Genomic DNA, 21,358 nt, shown 5'->3' with positions numbered 1-21,358 from the left:
CAGTGTTCTACTCAATAAACTCCAGTGGCTCCCTCTAGGATTAAATACAGTCTGCTCAGTCTGGCAGTTCAAGCTCTTCATAATCTAGCCCCAACCTTGTTTTTCCTTTTCTTTTCCTGTGGGGCAATGAGGGTTAAGTGGCTTGGCCAGGGTCACACAGCTAGTAAGTGTCAAGTGTCTGAGGCTGAACTCAAGTCCTCCTGAATCCAGGGCCAGTGCTCTATCCATTGTGCCATCTAGCTGCCCCCACCCATCCTATCTTTTTATTCTTTACTCCCTATCCATGAACTCTATGGTCTAGCTACAATGTCCTACTTTACTGTTCCTCACATGTGACGCTCCATCTTCTATCTCCATGCCTTTGAACTGGCTATACCCTATGCCTGGAATGCTCTTCTTCCTCATCTAATGTCTCAGATTCTTTGGCTTTCTTCAAAATTCAACTAAAATACCATTATCTGAAAGATTCTTTCCTCATCCTCCCAGGTGCTAGCTAGCACCTTTTTATCTAAAGTTACCTTATACTTAGTGTATGTATTTTGTATATATCTATTTATATACATGCTGCCTCTCCTATTAGAATATAAGTACCTTATGGGAAGGGACTGCTTTCACTCATTCCTTGTATCCCTAGGGCTTAATGCACTGAATAAGCTATATTATAGGCTTAATATATTGTTAAATATGCCTAATATTTAGACTATGTATTATACTACATTTTATTTATATAACATATCAATTTATTTTTATGTCCTTAATCATCTACCTTAATCATGGCTATTAGTTTCAGATTATAGGCTCATAAGAGGCAGTTTATGTTTAACTCAGAATAAAATTATATCATCATAGATTTCAAGTTGAAAGGGACCTTGGCGAGGCCATCTATTCCAACTTCATTTTATAAATGAGAAAATTGAGTTCCAGGTATTTTGAGATTTTACCAAGGAGATGCATATAGTGAGAGTCAGTGTCATAATACCAGCTGCACTGAGAGGCATAATATATGCTTTTAATGATGGCCACCTCCATGGTTGCCTTCTGGTCTGAATTATCAAATAACTGCCTCAATTTTCAGTGGTGTGGAAGAGGAAGTCTTAGCTTGTATACAAACTATTACACATCTCATGTATCATAAGTTTCAGAGTAAATGGCAAACATTTCTTAATAATACACTAATTCGGGACAAAAGAAGACTTTTCACATAACAATTAGAGGTATTATATTCTCAGTTTTATTATTGTTGGGCTTTTGGCCATGTTCTCTTAAAATAATGCATGCAATAGAAAGGCATGGAAAAGTTTATATAACAAAGTTTTCGTATGTTAAGTGTCATATTATTATAATTTTTCATCATTTTGAAATTTTTCTGAGTTCAAAGTTCAACATTTCTCTGTACTATAATTTAAATAAGCTCAGATTTAGCAGTTTCTTGTCAGTGTGAGAAAAGGTAGAAATAATATCTCAGCACGCACAAGGGGCAAGGCATCTTAAGCTGTCTTCTTAAAATGACAGAGTCATTGCACAAAGAGACAGTATTACTTTTTTTTTTTTTTTTTAGTGAGGCAATTGGGGTTAAGTGACTTGCCTAGGGTCACACAGCTAGTAAGTGTTAAGTGTCTGAGGCCGAATTTGAACTCAGGTACTCCTGACTCCAGGGCTGGTGCTCTATCCACTGCGCCATCTAGCTGCCCTGAGATAGTATTACTTAAACAAAAGGAAACTCAAAGGCACAGCTACTTGAATAATACAACTAAAACAGATTATTATAGGAGTATAAGATTTTTTTAAAATCTATATAGTAACTCAACTGATTGTCTAGAGACTGAATCCAAACTGAGCTGACTCGCTCTCATGTACAATAAGGCTGAATTTTCCTTTACAATGCTGCTGTTCAGACTGTCTAGAAGGGTTTGAAAATGCTCAGCAGCTTCTTGAGCTAGATATTCAGGTATCTTTCTGTTGAGTGAAACGGAATGAGAATCATCGCATAAGAGAGTTACAGAATTATGTCAAAAGTCCATTTTATCTTTTATATACATTCACTGAACAGACAACCATTTACTAATGAATTAAAATACAAAAACAACTTACATTTATTTTTACATAAATTGCTCATTATTATTTATAATTTTGAAAAATCTCAATCATAACACTAAAATAACAAAATGTACTTTTATTGTTTTATTTTACTTTCATGTTTTTGAATTTCATTGCTATCATTTTTATATGATTATAGTGTTGCATATATTCTTAGTTGTGTTTTTTTCACTCTATTAGGCTGTGAATGTAATCCTCTCCCTAGAGACTGAGGTGGTACTTATACCTCCCCACACAAACACAAGTTTTTTGGGGGAGGATGTTTGTATATTTGTTCTTATACAAAGCCAATCTGACTGAGAATTTGTGATTAAATGGAATTGGCATTCAGGAGGCCCCTAAAATTGGGGAGATACATCATGGGGGCTTGAGCCAATAGCAAGAGACTAGATTCTCCCAACCCCCCTTAAGGGTATTATAGATCAGTGGAGGAGGGTCAAAATGTAGCAGGCGGCCTTCAGGCCGTGTAGGATGGGGTAGTCGCTATTGTACAAGGTTGGGGTTTGGCAAGTCGTGATCAGTGAAAGAATAAGAGGGCAAGGGACACAAGTGTAGAGGATATCCACAACCAAATTTAGATTGCTGAATGGCTTCTCCCTCTTCCCACACCATCAAATGGTATATTCATGAACAATGAAAACTAATTGTAATAATGGACTAATTACAAACGGCAAGCACTAACATTGTGTTTTAAACATAGCAGACACTTAAAAATATTTGTTGAATTGAACTGCTAAAAAATAATTACTCCTTTTAGGACTGAATAACTTCTATTGAATTATACTTTTGGGAACAATCTATGGTATTGTTCCTATCCATCAGTACAAACAATTGGGAGTTAAATATTGTATAAATAATATTTTCTCAGCCTTTACTTACTTCCATCTCAGACAAACAAAGGCCCCATCTTCCCTACCATTCACTAGTATGAAACGGCCATCAAGTGAAAATGCCATTGATTGAATTCCTTGTCCCTGATAAGAATGGCATGGAGTCTGAGCAAATGTTTCCTGAATGGTTAAAGAAGCAACATTTAAAAAGGATACATGTTTCTATTTTACTTTATGTTTTATTGATGAAACAATATGCACATTAATTTTTCTCCTATCACCATGGACTATTCAGTCAAATACAGATCATAGTAAATACCTAGATTTTTCAGTCTGGGGGATGTAGAATCTTAACATTGAATCTTTGGAATAAGTTGCTTGTAACAATTTTGTTATACTAATAGTGACTGAGAAATACTAAATACCTAACCTGCCAATAGTTCAAGTCTTTCATACTTACTATTTTGATTATTTTTACAACATATTTGTGGCATTGGAAGGGAAAGAAGTTATTAATCTCAAAGTGTATGTGGAAAAAAACTGAGGCATGAAAAAGTTTAAGTGACTGAAAGTTATACAACATTGATAAAAGAACTAGATCTAAAACTTCGGATGCTAATCTCTCAACTCAGCTCTCTGTTTATTAAACTAAATGAACAAAAGAAAGGCAACATGGTGTCAGAAAGAACAGAGGTCTTAGAATCAGAAGAATGAGGTTTATGTCCATTGACTTCCCTTACCCTCCTTCCTTTTCTCTTCCCTCCTTTCTTCTCCTCTTCTCTTGTCTCCCTCTGTATAGAGTCTCCCTTGGTGATTCAATCTACTCTTTCGGTTTAGTAACAAACTTCTACCCAGAGCCCTTTCAAATCTGTATCTCGACCCCATCCTCTGCACAGAGTATCAATCTCACATTTCCAGTTAATAGATGTCTCTATATGGATATCCCACCAAAACTTCAAAGCCAAAATATCACAAACTAAAGTCATCTTCCCTCTAAGTCTTTTGCCCCTCCTTATAACTTACTTGTTTTGATCAATGGCACCATCATCCTCCCAGTCTCATCCACGCTTCTGACCCTGGGGTTATCTTTAACTCTTGCCTTTCCCTTACCTAACACATCTAATCCATTCTACCTCTAAAGTATCTTTCATATCTATCCTCTCCCATTCCACTCCAACTGCAACTACCTTAGTTCAGGCCCCCATCTTTCTTTCTTTTTCTTTTAACCTAAACTATTATAATAATCTTCTCACTTTGTCTTTCTAATACATCCTTCATACACGCCCAGTAACCACCATAATGGATCAATGTGATCATGACACTCCTCTACTAGAAAATTATTAGTGGATTTCCTACTGCGGCTCCCTGTTACTTCCAAAATAAAATACTAAATCCTCATTTTGGCTTTCAAAGACCTTTATAACCTGGCCATTCCCTCCCTGTCCAGCTTCTTATACTTTACTCCCCTCTATGTGCTTCATGACCCTCGCACAGGAGACTCTTTTTACTCTAAGCATTTTCACTGGCTGTCCCACCTCCATGCCTCAAATGTTCTCCCTCCTCATCTCTGCCTCTTAGTTTCTCTGACTTCTTTCAAATTTTAGCTTAAGTCTTCCCTTTTGTAAGAAGCCTTTATTAGTCCTCCTTAATTTTAGTGCCTTATGTCTGAGACTACCCTCAATTTCTGAGAGCAAAAGAGAGCGAGAGAGAGAGCGAGAGAGAGAGAGCGAGAGAGAGAGAGAGCGAGAGAGAGAGAGAGAGAGAGAGAGAGAGAGAGAGAGAGAATGGAATCAAATTTACAAAAATAAAAGCCATTTGCCTATTGGATGTGATTAGATGAGATCAAAGTATATGGACAGACAGTTTTCAGAGGAAAAACTTCAAATGATCAATTTTTGTTGTTCAGTTATTTCAGTCATGTCCACTCTTCATTGATCTAATTTGGGCTTTTCTTAGCAAGATACTGGAGTGGTTTGCCATTTTCTTCTTCATTTTATAGATGAGGAAACTGAGGCAAACAGGGTTAAATGATGTGCTCAGGGTCATGTAGCTAGTAAGTGTCTGAGGCTGGATTTCAACTCAGGTTTTCCTGATTCCAGGCTCAGTGTTCTATCCACTGTGCCACCTAGAGCATATAAAATATACTGTAAATCACTAATAATTAGAAAATGCAAAGTCAAACAAATCTGAGGTACCACTTCACATCCATGAGATTGGCAAAGTTGACCAAAAAGCGAGAAATGACAAATGCTGGAGAAGCTAAAGAAAAATAGGTACATTAATGTATTGTAAGTGGAGCTGTGAACTAATCCAGTCATTCTGGAAAGCAATTTGGAGCTATATACAAAAAGATATTAAACTATGCATGTCTTTTGATCCAGTAATACTGCTACTAGTTCTATACTCCAAAGAGATCAAAGAAAAAGGAAAAGAACCCAAATATCTATCTCTATCTCTATAATCATATTGCCTATGAACAGAAAGAAATCAAGAAAATCAACAAAGTACAAGCCAAAGTTTAGGAGGTTATAAAAGCTAGATTATTTCCCCCATTCCTTTCCAAACTCCCTAAAAGTATTTATTTGCTTCTTAGACTTTCTATACCAATTACCCTAGGAGTTATTAAGGGTTTTATGCTAATATCAATAATTACCAAATTATTGCTATCGCGGATACTCAGCATTCCATCTTTGGCTGTTGATGCTAACCATTTGCCATGAGATGATAGGCACAATATTCCAGTTCCAAAATGTCTGCTTTGCATTTTGATATCTGCTTTGAGAACTACAACTTTGCTATCCTATAAACAGAAAAGAAAACATCAAACTATATTGAAGATAATGGAAATAATTCTTGTGGTTTATAAGAAAAAAACATAATCTTGTTGATAGTTTGGTCATTAGTATAAAAAAAAAGAGGCAGCTAAGTGGCTCAAGAGCGCTAGGTCTGGAGTCAGGAAGACTTGAATTCAAATTAAGCTTCAGAAATTTACTAGCTTTGTGACCCTGGGCAAATCACTTAACCTCTGCTTGCCTTAATCCAATTGGAGAAGGAAATGGCAAACCACTCCAGTATCTTTGTCAAGAAAATCCCATGGACACTATTAACATATGGTCCCTGGGTCACAAAGAGTCAGACACAACTGGACAACAGAATACCAAGAAATTAAAATTATGATATGAAATAAGCAGGTACACATGATTAGATGGCCTAATAATTAGGGTCTATCCTTTTTTTCAATGTTATTTCCATCTGGGTTCTCAAAAACATGTTTCATACTTTAAGGTATATATTGTTTTTACAACAAAAGTATTTTATTATTTTCCAGTTACATGTAAAGATAGTTTTCAACATTTGTTTTTATAAGATTTGGAGTTCCAAATTTTTCTCCCTCTCTCCCTCCCTTCCTCCCTCCCCAAGAAAGAAAGCAATCTGATATAGGTTATATATGCACAATCACATTAAACATATTTCTGTATTAGTCATGTTGTGAAAGAAGAATCAGAACAAAAGGGAAAAACTTCAAAAAATGACAAAAAGACAAAAAAAGTAGAAATAATATAGTTCAATCTGCATTCAGATTCCACAATTTTTTTTTCTGGATGTGGAGAGCTTTTTCCATCATGAATCTTTAAAGCATGTTTTTCAGACAAAACCATTTTGGTTTATCTCCTGCTTTTTCTCCAATACCAGACTCCTAAATGAAAATGAAAGCCTATTTTGAATACTACTTTATTAATTGAAGTACCTGTTAATAGAATCAAAAGAAACCAAACTGATCACAAAAAAATTGATCTGGTAGGCTTTTGTAGATAAGGATATAAACCCTTTTGTAGACCTTGCCCAATACAGATCAAAATATATTATAAAATCATTTATTACTCACAATAACATTAAACTTTAACATCTAAAGCAGGAGTTAACAAACTTTCAGAAGACTCCCTTGTGAAGGAGAGATGTCTGTTATTCTGGTATGAAGAACCTTGGAAAAAATTCTCCTTATACATTTCACTAATTATAAATGCATTAGAATTAAAACGTACCTCTTTTAAGTAGAAACTGTTATCTCCTTCCCCTCTGTAACTGCTGAATTACAACAGCATAAATATGTTTTCAGAATGACCCTCTCTCCTACCTCCAGATAGAACTTGACATTAATTACAGCCTTGTCTAATACCTAAAAGGGTATCATTTGGGTAGTAAGGGATGTGGAACAGACAAGATTGGAGGTACTTTCAAAGTGCCTGTCTGCCTAACTGCCAGGTATAGAGATACAAATACAGATGGGAAACAAGTCTCTAACCTCCAGCAGCTTACATTCTAGTATAGGGAGATAACACATATAGGGGAGTTATGGTCAGGAAAGATTGTTTTGGTCTGGAAAGCCTTAGGGATTGTGAGTGGAGCAACAGGATAGTTGACACCCTTACCAGAAACAATTGTAGTATTGATTTGATTACTGTTCTTAGAGCAAATGAGGAGGTCAGACTGGAGTACATATAATGTGATAGGGTGAATAAGAATAAACTGCCTCAGGTTAAATAGCACATTCTAATCCAAGGCTGAATAGATATAGTAAACTTCTACCAATAAGAACAAGTGGCTCTCACCAATAAGGACAGTATGACCCTAGATGGAAGTTCTTATAGCTCAAGGTATGGTCTCTGGAAATCTGGTATGGAAGGTGCAGCAAACAGCAAGAAATATAAAACTAGATGGGGACCAGAAATTAGAAGCTTTGCATGGCCAGAGTCCTTTGCAAGTAGAGACAGAGAAATTGACAAGTAGTAGGCAGTTCAAAGAAAGGAATGTGAAAGGATAAGAAAGACAACATTTGCTAGTTTTACAATTTTGCTTATGATCCAAATACAATTTGCCACTGAAAATTGTCTATTCTGAGTCTTTGACCTAGCAGGGTTAGTTGTAAGGTATGTATATGACATTATGGGGGCTTTTTTGTTTGTTTTTTTGGTGAGGCAGTTGGGGTTAAGTGACTTGCCCAGGGTCACACAGCTAGTAAGTGTCAAGTGTCTGAGGCTGGACTTGAACTCAGGTCCTCCTGAATCCAGGGCCAGTGTTTTATCCACTGCACCACCTAGCTGCCCCCTTCCACTACTCACTTTTTAATTTTTATTATTGTGTTTTTTTCCAACAACTCACTTTAAACCTGAAAATGAGTCTTGGAGAATTTCTCCTTCCTTTCTCTATTTCGTTTGAATTAGAAACTGGTGTCTTAATACATCTAATTAAATTTTAGTGAGAAGAGAGGAGCCTTAGAGTCTTGACCCTCAGTCAAGAAAGACATTCTTACTGCTCTGTAAGGATGACCAGAGGAATACCTAATTTCCATAGTGTGGGGAACATGCATTTTGGGGTGACATGTAATGCCTGATTGGTACTTGTCTGCCACCATGATTAGGGTGGTTATGTCAAAGGTGATGGTGTCAGGAAGAAGCTCTCCTCCCTCCACCCCACTTTGGTCGTCTATAAGAGGGGTAGAATTGGCACATTCCAGCCTCTTTGGTTCCTGCATTGTTGGGGCCCCATTGTTCTCCCTTGAATTTCTTACCTTGGGGCATTGGGGGAGAGAATTCTTTCTCCTCCCTTTCCATGGGTAGCAACATTGACTACAAGCAAATGACAGTGGGAATATACTTTCCTAGGCAAGTCAGAGGCCCTAGCTTACTTTTCTTACTATTTTTTTCCTGAATGTAGACCAGCAACTAGCAATCCTAAGAAATGGATGCTTTCAGCCTAAGCAAAACTCAAAATTTTAAGAATTTGAGCATTTCCAGAATCAGATGTCAGCTGTCAGTGGCATGGTCCCATAGTCACCGAACATCCATAGTTATCACAGGAAAAGAGCACTATGAACATGAGGATGCTAGAACAGAACAGCTATTGAAAGCCAAGATGTCCTCAGGCTAGTCAAAGAGTTTTTCAGACCATGTATATATGAGGAGAATGTGATATATCTATTTGGCAAATTAATATTTCAGGAGAGTGTCATGAGTGTAATGGGTTCTTCTTGTACACTCTTGTACATTTGTACATTTCTTGTACATTTGTTTATACTCACTTGTGAGTCATTTGTGTTTTAAACACTTTCTAGGGTAAAGAAAATAAGTAACTCCTAAACCTAACACAAATGTATTGTATATTTGGTACCTTTTTAAAAAGAGACCCTCTTAGGGTCTTGGAAAGATGCTGGATATGGGCCATACCTAAGCTTTGTTTAAGATATTTCTCAATGACTTAATGATGAAGAACTGTGAAAGACTTAACTATTCTCAACAATACAATGATCCAAGACAGTCTCAAAGGACTAATGAAGAAACATACTATCTACCTCCAAAGAAATGATATTGAAGACAGACTGAAGCATGCTATTTTCACTTTCATTTTGTTCTTTTATTTGTTTTCTTGTATAAAATTACTAAAATGGTAATGTTTTACATAATTGACATGTGTAACCCATATCTGATTGCTTACTGCCTCAGGGAGGGGAAGGAGGAATAAAATTTGGAATTCAAAACTACAAATAAAAATGTTTATTTTTTTAAAAATGGATGAAAATAAAAAATAATTTTAGGCTTTAAAAACCTAAAAAATATATATTTCCTAATAAATTTAACATGATTGCATGTATATAACCTATATCAGATTGCTTATCATCTTGGGGAAGGGGGAGGGAGGGAGAAAAATTTGGAACTCAAAATCTTATAAAAATGAATGTTGAAATCTTTACATGTAATTGGAAAAAATTAAATTCTAATAAAAAAGGACATTTCCCAAAGCTTACTGAAGGTAGAGGTAATAAGCCAGAAAGAAAAAAGAAATCTGATCCCCTTCTTGAATCTGGTAAATGAAAGTTCAGAGCAGAGTACTTCTTTGTGGGTGTGAGGCCTCTGGATCGTGAACCACACATCATTACAAATATACAGAAATACTCCCCTGTTTCTTAGGCTATAAGGGAAATAATAAAAAAAAAGAGAAGAAAAAGACAATGATAGTTATTTCCTTACTATCATTAAATGAGCTGCTATCTTTCATATGTTCAAATAATAACTGGCTTCACTAGTGTTAATAGTGTTACTAATAAACACTATTTTATTACCATGTAGGTTCCAAATGATGTTAGTTTGAATTCAGGATTAATAAAGAATATGTTGACTAGAATTCCCTGGGATCAGCCAAGAGAATGAAATGTAATTCATACAATTTGTTTATCTTAACGGTTAAGGAAAATGACATAATGTTCGTGTTTTGGCATATATATATATATATATATATATATACGTATCTATATCTATATCTCTATGGCAACAGAGCAATACCTTTTCAGGAATACCATAGCTACAGATATATGGTACATGGCCACAGTAGCCATATATTTGTTCACTGTGTGAATCCAAGATAGCAGAGGTCAGAGAATAATTTACTTCATATAGCCTCCTCTCAATGATGTCATTCTTCAGCCTCCCTCTCTCATCACAACAGTTGTCAGGGTCTATAAGATTTGAGGAAAAGGATGAATCACTTTGGTTGTTTATGTTTAGCATAGTATCTAGCCCATAGTAGGTACTTAACAAATGTTTATTTATTGATTGATATTTCAAATTTAACTTTTAAAATACAATATGGAAAATGTATACTCTCCTATTTATGAAAACCCAAAAGTATTTTAAAATGTCATTTAAGTAAAACTAGTTGGTGAATGAAATTTGAGTCTTTTAAAATTATTCACATCTTTTTCTTCTGTGATATTCACAAGTTGTATGATAAGTAAAAATTATTGAAATTCTTACAGCTTAGATAAGCTAATAGTTCAGAAATCAGAAGGAATAAAATAATTCCTGGTCGTACTCAAGGCAAAGGTATAAAACATTCTCTTAAGTTTTAAATATCTATGTTACTCTAAGTACAAATATTATCTATAAACCAAATAGACATGTTTTTATTCATAGCTACTAACTTGTATATCTATAAGAAAAGAATTTAGGGAGTTTATTTTCACATATCTTTTCATGTTAGAAATTTTTCTTAACAGCTAACTCGCTTACTAGATAACAGGTAACTAGCCTACTGGTTACTTGAATTTAACTATAGAATATCTGAAACTATAAAACAGAAGATAGCACAAAATAATCAAATATTTTAGAAGGTATATCAGAACTGCCCAATTTTCCTACCAGACTCAAAATGAAAAGAGGCTGACAGATGAAAGTGAATAATAATAACATACTTAACTAACAATAATTTACATATATTATCTCATTTTGAGATTTATGATAACTTGAAGGTTATCATTGATTCTTGAAGGTAAGAATTATTATATTTATAAAGGAGGATATCGAGGCTCATAATGATTAAGTGATTATTGTCTAAGGTGATATAGATACTGAGTGACAGAGGATGTGAGTGGCAAGTCCGGTTCTTCTACTTCTACTTCCAATTTTAGTGTGCTTTCCATTACTCCAATCTGTATTTGTCCCAAGCCAGAATAGAGTATACCACTCACTTCATGTAGCAATACCTTTCTGTTGTATTGCAAAGAAGAAACAATTTTCCTTTTCTGTTTTTCTTTTTCCTTAAAATATTTACATTTAGAAATCTCATTTCCTGAAACAAGCTGTAAGGTGATAGCAGTTGTGTGTATATAATCCATATATCACTGAATTACTTGTTCCTTTTCTTACCTGTTAAGGTTGCTTCTGGAAGAGAAAACATTTCCAATTTGCTTTTTTCACTTTTTGAAGTCTTGATAAGCACCATTACTTCAACAAGCTTTGTTTCAGAAATGTAGACTGTAGACATTTGTACAATGTTACCATTCATTTCTGAAAGCAGACAGAAACAGACATATGCAAACTGACATCTCTGATACTTTTTAACCCTTTGCTCATCCCAATTTAGGGATGTCATTACAAACTATTCCTTGATTAAATTTCTATATCTGAAATTGCAGGGGCTAATAGAATTTTATTTGTAGAATGACCCTAAAGGACCAACAGAGACATTTTTATCATAATGGTAACAGGATAACTTGGGCTAATCTGAGTCTCTAATTTTATTAACATTTTTGATATTTTACATTCTAAAGATAAAATATTAAAGAGATTAAGTAAGCTCTTTATATTTATCATCTAAAATTATTTCAACTTTCACCACACTTCTAGTTGAATTTGTTTTTTGTGACACATTACTTGAAATATGAAAGAAAATATAAAGGATATATGCCAAATATGTTTTAGAGAACCCATTCAAAGCCAAATATCAATGTAATTGTCAAAGAAGAAATCTATACAACTTATCTTTCAAACCAAAGAATGTTTGACTATTGTATGCAACTTGATACCAGACCTCTGTATTCCCAAAGCTCTGTAGTTTCATCTTTCAGCCTAAATTGCTCTGTCCAAAGTTACTGATGATCTCTTAAAAGTTCAGAATTTTTTCTCAATCCTCGTATTTTTTTCACTTCACTTCTCTGCAGCTTTTGACATGATCACCTTCTCTTCTTGAAAAATCTTTCCTCTCTACTTTTTCATATACTGCTTTCTCCTGGTTTTCCTCCTACCTGTCTAACCTCTCCTCAGTCCCTTTTCCCAGATCTTCATCTTTGCCATGCCCATTAACAAAGGGGGTTAGGGGAATATATACTATTGCTTTTGTTCTTTTCCCTCACTGTACTATCTTCCTTGGTTATTTCATCAGTTCACATGGGTTCAATTATCATCTCTTTTCAAATGATTTCCAGACCTATATATCCTCACCATTTGTCTTGCAACCAAATCCCCAAATGACTACTGAACATTTACAAATGGGTGTCTTGTGAGCATCTTAAACTCAATCTGTCTAAAAGAGTATTCATTATCTCTACTACTCCCCAACCCAAGCCTTTCTCTTTTTCTCAATCTCTCCATTACTATTGAAGGCATCACCATCTTCTTAGTCTCCCAGGTTCTCAAACTCAAGTGTTGAACTCAACTCCTCATTCTCACACACCCTACATATCAAATCCATTGTCAAACAGTATCATTTCCTTCTCTACAAAATCTTTCATAAAAGACCCTTTCTCTTTACCTACATACATAAGTCACCATGCTGGTTCAGCCCTTCATTGTATCTTATCTGGACTATTGCAGAACTTTTCTAATTGGCCTCCCTGCTTCAATTCTCTCACCTCCCTAGGTCATCTTTCACATAGCAGCCAGTGTGATTTTCCTAAAGCACAGGTCTATGCCATCCATACTCCCTTGCTCAATAATTGCAATAGCTTCCTATTATCTTTAGGATCCAATATAAAGTCTTGTTTTTCACTTAAAGCTTTTCACAACTTTCTAGTCTTCTCATGCTGCACCCCCACAACACACTCTATGGTCTAGTAATACCGTGTACAAGTTGTATCTCAAACACACTCTATCTCCCATGCCCAAGCTTTCCCGCTGGCTATCCTCCAAACCTAGCATTTTTTCTCTCATTACTTCTGCTTCTTGACATCCCTCATTTCTTACCAAATACAAATCAAAATCCATCTCCTATATCTGATTTTAATTCTTCTAATAACTTGAGCCTTCGGCTCTAAGGTTACTTCCCTTCTTCTCTGTGTCTTGTATGTACCTACTTATTTACGTGTTGGGCAGGGGCTATTTTTATGTTTTTGCCTTTCTTTTTATCCCCAGCATTTAATATCACATCTGGCTCATAGTAAATGCTTATTAAATACAAGTTAAGTAAAATTTCCCACCATTCTTGAAAGAATTGAAATACTCATCTAAATAAAGAATATATATATATATATATATATATATATATATATATATACAACAAACATTCAGACACAGATAATTATTCCCAGAACTTTAACCTCTTTGAAAGAAACAAGAAAATCTAAATCAATAAATACTAGCTATGTGTGACTATTACCTGTGAATCCAAGAACCTTAAAGGACTGTGAAGGCTTGGCATTTAAAATGAAGATATATCCATCGGAAGTTCCAGTTATCAAGTATTGTCCCTTCTGGTCATAACTAAAACCAAACAAACAAAAAACTGATTATATTATACCCCCCCCATTATAATAAAGGAATATCTGAAAGAGATTTTACAGGTGATCTAGGCCAACTCTTGCTCAGTGCCTGAATTTCTATAGAAGCATTTCGTACAATGGTCATCTAGTCCTGATTGAATGCATCTACTCATGGGTATTTACTATTAGGTCAGCCCATTTAAAAGAATCACAGGAATTAGAAATCAAAAGAAATATCAAAGCCCAATTGCTTCCTTTTGAGATTTAAAAAACTGAGGACTGGAGAGGTTAAATGATCTGAAGCAAGGTCTTTTGATTCCAAATTCAGTATTCCACACTATATGACACTGTATTCCTGAGAGCTCTAATTGCTAGGAAGTTCTTCCTTATATTGAAATAGATCTTACTGATGTAGCTATCCCCTATGATGATAAAGATAGCATCTGCCCATCCCTTCCAAAGCTTGTTCATGACTTGTCTCCAAAATTTGCTAAAGGAGGACCATCCAATAGATGTAAATGCATTCCTTACTTTCCCCTGATATTGAGAAGATATGAGTAGAGCACACAGGCTGTCTACTAGTTATTCCTTCTCATTACATGAGCAACCCATTTTCTTTTTGATCATACATTTCTTTGACATCTTTTGCTTCAATTCTTCTTCATAGTTCCTTATGTGTTTCAGTCTGCTCACACCCATCATATGCTTGTCCATTGTTGCTCAGCACAACTTTGCAACAATAAAACTGATATTAAAAGATAAACCCTTTGGGGGGCAGCTAGGTGGCACAGTGGATAGAGTACCGGCCCTGGATTCAGGAGGACCCGAGTTCAAATCCAGCCTCAGACACTTAACACTTACTAGCTGTGTGACCCTGAGCAAGTCACTTAACCCCAATTGCTTCACCAAAACCAAATAAACAAAAGATAAACCTTTGTTTCAAGAAGTAAAGTAAAGGAGCCTTTTGATTTCTTTCTTCCTTTTTTTTTGGTGGGGCAATTGGGGTTAAGTGACTTGCCCAGGGTCACACAGCAACTAAGTGTCAAGTGTCTGAGGCTGGATTTGAAGTCAGGTCCTCCTGAATCCAGGGCTGGTGCTTTATTCACTGTGCCACCTTTCAATTTCTAAGAGGCAATCCAGCTCATTTTCCTCATCTTTTAATTCTAGGCCCAAGTTGTTGACTATTTGAAGGGTCTATCCAAGTTATCTACACTGACAAATGAGCTCTATAGGTTGTTCCTCCAAGCACACTTTATAATCTAGACAATGAGCATCTTCTACCCACTTGGTTCTTCTTATGTATCTCATATACAAGAATGTGCAATGTTCTGTGCTTTGATGCAATCAACATAGGGTCATCAATAAACAGAAATGTATGGAAAGCATGTGTAGCAGTCACACCCTGGTAAAACCATCTCAGCAGATGGGCTAAACCAGGTTGAGCATAACTGACAGGCCTCAAACCCATCAATGAGCATGAGATAAGATGATGAACTAACAAAGGAGATCTAGAAGGATCTTTCAAGAAGAGTATGGAGAACCAAGAGAAAGAGTGTCACAAAACTCAAGAGAGAGATATTATTGATGGAACAGACTGAAGCAGGCTATTTTTAACTTTCTTTCATTTTTTCTTTTAATCAAGTTTTCTTGTACAAAATTACAAATATGGTAATGTTTTACATAATCATATATGTATAACCCATATCTGAATGTTTGCTGCCTGAGGAAGGGTAAGGGGAAGAAGGGAAAGAGGAATAAAAATTGGAACCCAAAACTATAAATAAAAATGTTTATTATTAAAAAAATAAAAGAGTTGGTTCAATTAAAATTATGCAATATTTGCCTACAGTGACTACTTTAATCATAGAAAATGATGAGTGAAATGTAATGTCAACATAATTTGACATCAAAATACTTCTTGTGTCATTGAAATAATTTTCAAAGGGAGATGTGCCCTTTAGGATGGTGCCCTTTAATTAATACCTGAGAATATCACAAAAAATAGGATATTTTGAAATTCTCAAAATTTAATATTAAAAAAGAAAAAAGCATAAAATGTTAATATTAAATGTTAAAATGTTTCATTTAATGTTTAATGTTAAAATATTTCCTTAATCAAAGGAAAAATTATGACAATTCACTGAAAAATATATTATACTAAGAAGAAACCTATTATGTCCCCTCGATATTCAGCTAGCTCTAATACTTAAGGAGGCTGAATGCTATGCTATGCTATGACCTCAAAACCATTGATTCATGTTATTCCAGAAAACTATCATGCAAGGTATTAAAAGTTTCTCTTATTTTCAGTTATACTTACTGCACATGCTGTATTGAAGATCGGGTCAGGAAGACCTTATGAACAACTTGAGGTAATTCAATATCAGTAACATCAAGGAAATGGATATATCCTGTACTAGTTCCCATAGCAACTGAAAGCGAGGAAGGGCAGCAAGCCATATCATTTACCTAGTTAAAATGAACCCCCAAATGTTTAGCTGTAGCATAAGGACTCACATCAGAACTCTACCCTGGCTTTGCAAAGATCAAATGGGCAAAAAGGTAGCTCTGGGTTGCAATATAAACATGTTTTTTAAAAAGAGGGTATTAATACTTGTACTACCTATCCCATAGGGTTGTTGTGAGGATTTCATGAAGTAATATATGTTAAAGTGCTCCATAAACATTAAAGCACTATGTAAATGTTATCTATTACTACTACTATTATTATTCTTGTGGTGAAAATGTCTAAGGAGTCAAAGAAATGTGTGACATGTATTGAAGACATTCCTCTGTCAAAAAAGTAGGAGTTATGACCTTTATCAAGAGATTTTCTTAAATATAAATTATAATCACATGACAATTTTAATAATAATCTGATACATAAAAGTAAGCTGAATTCTTGGTTAGAGGTGTCTGCAACTGTCCACAGGCTGCATTGTGGCCTACAATACTCTAGATTGCAGCTGGAACCAGATTAAAATGTAACGAGGAAATATTTAACAAGATAAATAAAAATACAAAAAATTGATAATATTAATATGTGGTTTTCTAAGTATTTTCTAAGCCCATAAGGATCCTTATTGATCCCCAATTCTTTTTAATTGACACCACTATTCTAGGTCACTGTGAAGAACTATTAGAAAAGAAAGAGATCAGTAATCACAGATTAAGTCCATTTCTCCTTCATACATTTTTTATCTTTCTAACATCCTCAGCTCTCCACTCCCTAAAGTTTTGGGAAATAAAATAGACACCTGGCTTCTACAGACACTCTGATATCTCTAGCTATCTTGGTCTATGAATGAAGAGATTTATCTCTTTCTTCCTTCCTTAGCTCTAGCAAAGCAATGACAAAATTGAAATTTAGGAACAGGTCTCTATAAACATAGTTAGGATAGGGTAAGAGTCTCTTGCTCATTAAACTCATCTGTTAATATCCTGAGTAATTACTTTTAAAAATGTATTCCTCATTGACTTAAAAAAGGATTTTTTAAAGTAACTTTTATCTTAGCTGAAATAAGAAATGAGATTTTTTTTTCCCTCATAAAACCAAGAAAACTAAGGAGCCTTAGAGTACCCTATTGAAGTCATACATAATGAAAGGAAATTGAGAGAGAAATATGGATTCAGTTATCTCTTCCTTCCTGGAGTATTTCCCTCCTAGACATATTTAAAATAATCAGGTTTAAAAGAATTAGCTATATAGACAGGACACATATATTGGAATAATGATAAAGACATCATGGATCCTACTTAAACCACAAGGAGACTTGTAATAGTTGTTTTACTGGACCACTGAAGTTATGCATAGCAGATTTACTAGAAATAAGGAGTTACTCTTTTTTTTTTGGTGAGGCAATTGGGGGTAAGTGACTTGCCCAGGGTCACACAGCTAGTAAGTCTTAATTGTCTGAGGTCGAATTTGAACTCAGGTCCTGAGTTCTAGAGTATCTGACTCCAGGGCCGGTGCTCTATCCACTGCACCACCTAGCTGCCCCAAGAGTTACTCTTATGTGAAGCTTAATAGAATCAATTTTATTACTTTATAATCATACCATGTGATTGTAGTTGTCTTAAATAAGGGCTCATCTATTCCAAGGGCTGTTAACCCAGAGTTTGTGAACTTGTTTTTTGTTTTTGTTTTGTTTTGTTTTTTGGTGAGGCAATCGGGGTTAAATGACTTGCCCAGGGTCACACAGCTAGTAAGTGTTAAGTGTCTGAGGCCGGATTTGAACTCAGGTCCTCCTGACTCCAGGGCTGGTGCTCTATCCACTGTGAACTTGTTTTTAAAAAATATTTATATAACTAGATTTCAATATAATTCATTTTATTTGTAATGCTACATATTTTATGTATTTAAAAACATTACTCTGAGAAGGGATCCATAGGTTTCACCCAGATTACCAAAGGGGTCCATGATATAGAAAATGTTAAAAACTCCTGATCTAATCGAATCTTCTCATTTTATATATGAGGAAACTAAGGACCTGAGCTACACACAGAGATGGTCATAACTTTGATCTTGCAATCACCCACAAATATTCCATGTTCCTTGTTTATGAACTATGAGATTCCTTTATTTGATCATAGACTTTTATCATCCCATCTTTCTCTATGCCTTACTATTCCCAACACTGTTTTTTTTGGTGTTTTGTTTTGTTGTTCTCATTGTGACTTTTATTTCTTCTATCTCTCACATCTTTCCCAGGCCATCATCCCTGCACTGGCTACAGTCTCCTCCTTTTCCTATCCAACCTCTTGGAGAATCAATTCTACACCACACTAGCCTCTACTTTCTTTTCTTTTTCTTTCTTTTTTTTTTTTTTTTTTGCAAGGCAATGGGGATTAAGTGACTTGCCCAGGGTCACACAGCTAGTGTCAGGTGTCTGAGGCCGGATTAGAACTCAGGTCCTCCTGAATTCAGGGCCAGTGCTCTATCCACTGCGCCACCTAGCTGCCCCCTATCCTCTACTTTCAAACCCCATTCCCCCTTATTCTATCATTAATCAGGACTTGCCAAAGCCTAACCCTAGATTACGGAAGGGTTAACTCTAATCAGGAAGATCTAAGTTCAAAACTGGCCTCAGATACTTACTGTGTGATCCTGGACAAGTCACTTAACCTCTGTTTGCCTTAATCGACTGGAAAAGGAAATAGCAAAACCACTTCATTATTATTGCCAAGAAAACTCCACAGAGAGTGATGGCATGCTATGGTCCATTGGGTCACAAAGAAGCAGACATGACTGAATGACTGAACAACAAAAACCCTAGATTACTTCTACTATCCTTCTTCTCTCCTATTTATGTGCTGCTGAACTAAGGCAGAGGAAATCATGAAATTATACTTACTGGGCCCAGTATAAATTTTAATTTCAACTAGATCCTCAGTGTAGGAAGGCAACCATTCTTTTCTTCCCTAATTGATTCATTATCCCATTCTTCACAGTAGCTGTTCAAAACCTTCTCATTTCTCAAATCTCTAACATGCCCCTTCCCCCAAAACCCTCAACTGAAAACATCATCCCATACTTAAAAAAAAATTGGCCTAATAACAAAATTCATTTGGAAAACAAAAGATCTAGAATATCAAGGAAAATGGTGAAAAAACTAAGAGACAAAGAGGGGAAACTATTTCTAGACTTCAAATTATATTATGAAGAAGCAATTATCAACAACATCTGGTACTCTGGTACTCATTTTTTAAAAATGGAGGTAGATTAATGGAACAGACTAGGGAGAATCAGAAACAATGGAATTCAACAATTCAGTGTTAAATAAAGCAAAAAACAGAAATAACTATCTGATTAAAAACTGTTAAGAAAACTGAAAAGCAGTCTAGCAGAAATTAAGCTTAGACCAACACCTTAAACCATATTCCATAATACATTCTAAATGGATATGTAACCTTAATATTTAAAACCATAATATAAAAAAATAAGAAGAGAAACAGATCATATACTTCTGACAGCTATGGGTAGAAATGCATTCTTTACCAAAGAGAGAGAGCCAACTACAAAAGATCAGATAACTTTGATTCCTTAAAACTGAAAAGTTTCAGCACAGACAATATTAATGCATGTAGGATAAGAAGAAAGTAGTCAAATGGGGGAAAATCTTTGTATCAATTTCTCTTGCGAGGGTTTGACATCCAAAATATATAAATACATAAAACTAATAGCCATTCCCCAATAGGTAAATGGTCAAAATATATGAATAAACGGTTCTCAAAAGAAGAGTTGCAAAGTATTCACAACCATATAAAAATGCTTCAAATCACTAAGAGAAATTCACATTAAAATAACCTTGCTATTTCACCTCACATCTTACAAATTGGCAAAAATGACCAAAAATGTCAATAGTCAATGTTACAGAGGTTATGGAAGGATAGGCATACTAATACATTATTGGTGGAGCTGTAAACTGATATAACCACTTTGGAAAGTTATTTGGAATCATGCAAATAAAGTGCCTAAATCTACACCCTTTCTTTGAACCAGACACTCCACTGCTGAGTTTTTACTTCAAGGAAATCATCAATAAGAAGAAAATCTTCATATACTCCAAAATATTTATAGCAGTACCTTTTTTTTTGTGCCAAGAATTGGAAACAAAGTAGATGCTCAACAATTGAGGAATGGCTAAACAAATTGAGGTACATGAATGTAATGGAATTTTACCGTGTTGTAAGAAATCATGTGATGAATACATAGAAGCAAGAAAAAATTTATATGAACTCATGCAGAGTGAAGTAAGCAGAGTAAAGAAAACAATATACACAGCTACTACCACAATATAAATGGAAAGAACAACACACCAAAAAATCAAAAGCAAATGTAACAAAATTATAAGCAGGATTCAAATGAAGAGATGAGAAGACATTTCCAACCTATCCTTTCATGGAGGTGGGAGTTCCACAGGTGTTATATATTACATATCTTTTCAGAATTTTTTAATGTATAAATCAATTGTGCTGATTCATTTATCCTCCCTAAAAATACTATTCTGTCAATGGGATGGCTTGAGGGGAAGAGGGAATGGCTATTAGTCTTATGTATTTATATATCTAGGATACCAAACCCTTATCGGAGGAATCTGATACAAAGATTTCCCCCCATTTGGATACTTTCTTCTTATCCTACTTGCTGACCAGAGTGATGTGAGAAACATAAAATATCAGTAAACACTTATTTTTAAAAATAGAGACTACTAACTAAGAGCCTTGTCTTTTTTCTTTCTCCTCATCTCATATCATTTAAACATCTTCCCCTATTGTATCCTCCTTCATTCTAGTCTAGGATCAAGAGGTGGCCTTTCTCCTTGCCCAGGCAAACTCCTTTACATAGTCCTTACTCACATTACTTTCTCTCTTTTTCAGCAGATGCCCATTATCATTTCTC

At 35.1% G+C, this 21,358-nt stretch overlaps 1 protein-coding gene across 1 annotated transcript in view; it reads right to left on the bottom strand.

Moving 5' to 3' along the window:
- The window catches only part of LOC122738364 (cilia- and flagella-associated protein 43-like), a 123,070-nt gene that overhangs the window by 55,832 nt on the left and 45,880 nt on the right, over positions 1 to 21,358 (bottom strand). The window contains exons 14-20 of the mRNA XM_043980409.1: positions 16,277 to 16,425; positions 13,854 to 13,957; positions 11,627 to 11,767; positions 10,265 to 10,437; positions 5,581 to 5,727; positions 2,977 to 3,107; positions 1,809 to 1,956 (exon numbers count right to left, since the gene is read on the bottom strand). Of these exons, the coding sequence (XP_043836344.1) occupies positions 1,809 to 1,956; positions 2,977 to 3,107; positions 5,581 to 5,727; positions 10,265 to 10,437; positions 11,627 to 11,767; positions 13,854 to 13,957; positions 16,277 to 16,425 (993 nt within the window). The remainder of the gene's footprint in view (positions 1 to 1,808; positions 1,957 to 2,976; positions 3,108 to 5,580; positions 5,728 to 10,264; positions 10,438 to 11,626; positions 11,768 to 13,853; positions 13,958 to 16,276; positions 16,426 to 21,358) is intronic.

This window comes from Dromiciops gliroides, chromosome 2, assembly GCF_019393635.1.
Source record: "Dromiciops gliroides isolate mDroGli1 chromosome 2, mDroGli1.pri, whole genome shotgun sequence".
Lineage (NCBI taxonomy): Eukaryota > Metazoa > Chordata > Mammalia > Microbiotheria > Microbiotheriidae > Dromiciops > Dromiciops gliroides.
Note: the sequence above shows the minus strand (reverse complement) of the source record. Positions and strands in the feature narration are given on the sequence as shown.